Below are 2,337 nucleotides of genomic sequence, written 5' to 3'. Positions count from 1 at the left end.
ACCCTGGGCTGCTTCCTTGCACTGGGCGTTTGGCACGGCTCAGCATGACACCACTAATGGTGGTGACACAGCCTGAGCTGGATGCACGTCTGAAGGAGCATCAGCAGCAAGCTAGGGGTGAGTATTCTGGGAAGGGTGACTTTGGTTGGGAGTGGCTGCATGTGTACAGAACCTGTGCCGTGCTGGCCTATGTGATGTTGGTAGTGTGATGCAGTGCCATGTAAGTGGCTGCTGGTCTGGGTGCAGGTGGTACGCATTTGCCCTACCTGTACTTACAAAGGTAATTTGAGTACTGTGCATACCCAGTGTATTCATAGTCGTGGTCTTCAGGTATCGTCTGCATTGGGGTAGTCTGGTGAATTATATAACACACAAAAAAGGAGAAGGGGAGGGGGCAGCAGCGTGGGCTGCCGCGGGATCTCCAGGCAGCAGAAGTGCTCGACCCCTGGCGGGGGGCATATGGGGCCTACATCGATCCGGCAGTGGCAGGGTGGCGGGCAGATGGGCCCTTCCTCTATCTGGCAAGTAGGACCAGTGTCATGAGGATTGTCCGGGCAGCAACAGCAGCGATGCCGGTAAAGGATCAGCCTGCCAGGGATGTCCCAACCAATCGCTATGTGCATCGGGGGCAGGGTCTGCGGCACCAGATCCAGCTATCGAGAAAATAAAGGAGAAAATGATGTCTGTCAAACACAAGATTCTGATTTTATCAGGAAAAGGTGGAGTTGGCAAGAGCACCTTCAGTGCCCACTTAGCCCATGGCTTGGCTGAGGATGAAACCAAACAGGTCGCACTCCTAGACGTTGATATTTGCGGGCCATCAATTCCAAAAATGATGGGCCTTGAAGGAGAACAGGTTCATCAGAGTGGATCTGGATGGTCTCCCGTGTATGTTGAAGATAATTTAGGTGTGATGTCTGTTGGTTTCCTGTTGAGCAGTCCAGATGATGCTGTTATTTGGAGGGGACCGAAGAAAAATGGTATGATCAAACAATTTTTGCGAGATGTGGACTGGGGAGACCTTGACAATCTTATTGTAGATACACCGCCTGGAACCTCCGATGAGCACCTTTCTGTAGTACAGTATCTGTGCGCCGCCCATATAGATGGGGCTGTGATAATCACTACTCCACAGGAAGTATCGCTCCAGGATGTCCGGAAAGAAATTAACTTCTGCCGTAAAGTGAAGTTACCTATTATTGGTGTAGTAGAAATTATGAGTGGTTTTGTCTGTCCGAAGTGTAAGAATGAATCTCAGATTTTTCCTCCAACAACAGGTGGTGCAGAGAAGATGTGTCAAGATTTAAAAGTTCCCCTTCTGGGTAAAGTGCCTCTGGATCCTCGGATAGGAAAAAGTTGTGACAACGGAACATCATTTTTGTCTGAAGTCCCCGATTCTCCTTCAACCACAGCGTACAGGAATATAATCCAGAGAATTCAAGAACATTGTGACATGCTACTTCGGGAGAATCACCAGAAACAGTAACCAGTCATTGCTTCCATTTTTAAAGTCTTGCAATCCGGAATAATTTGGACAGTATCATAGTACAAGAATGTCGTGCAGACTTGTGAATCTTTGCGTGTAAGACTTTCCACCTATAAACTTGATGCAAATGGTTATGGTGTAAAATGGGAACCTTAAGCCAGAAAGACTGGAGTGGCAAACCATTGCCAAAACTCCTCAGATAACCTAAGTCGATAGCCAAATAAAACATTTCCTATGTTAATGTCTTTTAACATCCCTAACGAAAAATAGGGAACCTAATTGTTTACAGTTGTTCAATTTCAATTTCTTATCTATGCAGATTTTTAAAAAATCATGGTGCTGCTGTTTTGATTGATCCAAAGTATCAGGGAAGTGTTACATGAGAACATAAAGGGGTACTTGGAAGATGTATAATTTTATCTTTAAGAATAGCTGTTGATATAAATGATTCTTTTTTCTATACAGTTATTAAAATTATTTCAAACTGACTTCTCAAATATGTGGCACTGTTAGCCTTAAGCTCACTTAGTGTTTAAATTAGCACTCACATTAACTGTAGCTGTTCATAATAAATAATTTTTATTTAACAAAATCTAGGCAATAAATAATTAAAAACCAAGTATATGGAATGTTGATTTCCAAAACGCAAAGAACATAAATGTAAAAAACATAAACATAAGGCACTGCCATGTCCAAGAACCATGCCGTTTTATAGCTGTTAAACAATATTCTTGTTATGGAGTTTTACTTTGGAGACAGATTGCTGTGTGTTGAACATCCATGCTTCGTTGGGACTGAGAAATAAATAATTTGAAGTAGTCCGGAAAAAAAAAAAAAAAAAAAAAAAAAGG

At 43.1% G+C, this 2,337-nt stretch overlaps 1 protein-coding gene across 1 annotated transcript; it reads left to right on the top strand.

The window, feature by feature from the left end:
* Nucleotides 1-521: 521 nt before the first annotated feature.
* On the top strand, nt 522-1,617 carry LOC146830676 (cytosolic Fe-S cluster assembly factor NUBP1). The gene has a single exon (XM_085604870.1). It carries the CDS (start codon nt 677-679, stop codon nt 1,484-1,486), a length of 810 nt encoding a protein of 269 aa, XP_085460996.1. The 5' UTR covers nt 522-676; the 3' UTR covers nt 1,487-1,617.
* Nucleotides 1,618-2,337: the final 720 nt, after the last annotated feature.

Source organism: Triturus cristatus, chromosome 5_1 (genome assembly GCF_964204655.1).
Source record: "Triturus cristatus chromosome 5_1, aTriCri1.1, whole genome shotgun sequence".
Taxonomy (NCBI): domain Eukaryota; kingdom Metazoa; phylum Chordata; class Amphibia; order Caudata; family Salamandridae; genus Triturus; species Triturus cristatus.
The sequence above is the reverse complement of the archived record's forward strand: the minus strand, read 5'-3'. Positions and strand labels throughout refer to the sequence as shown.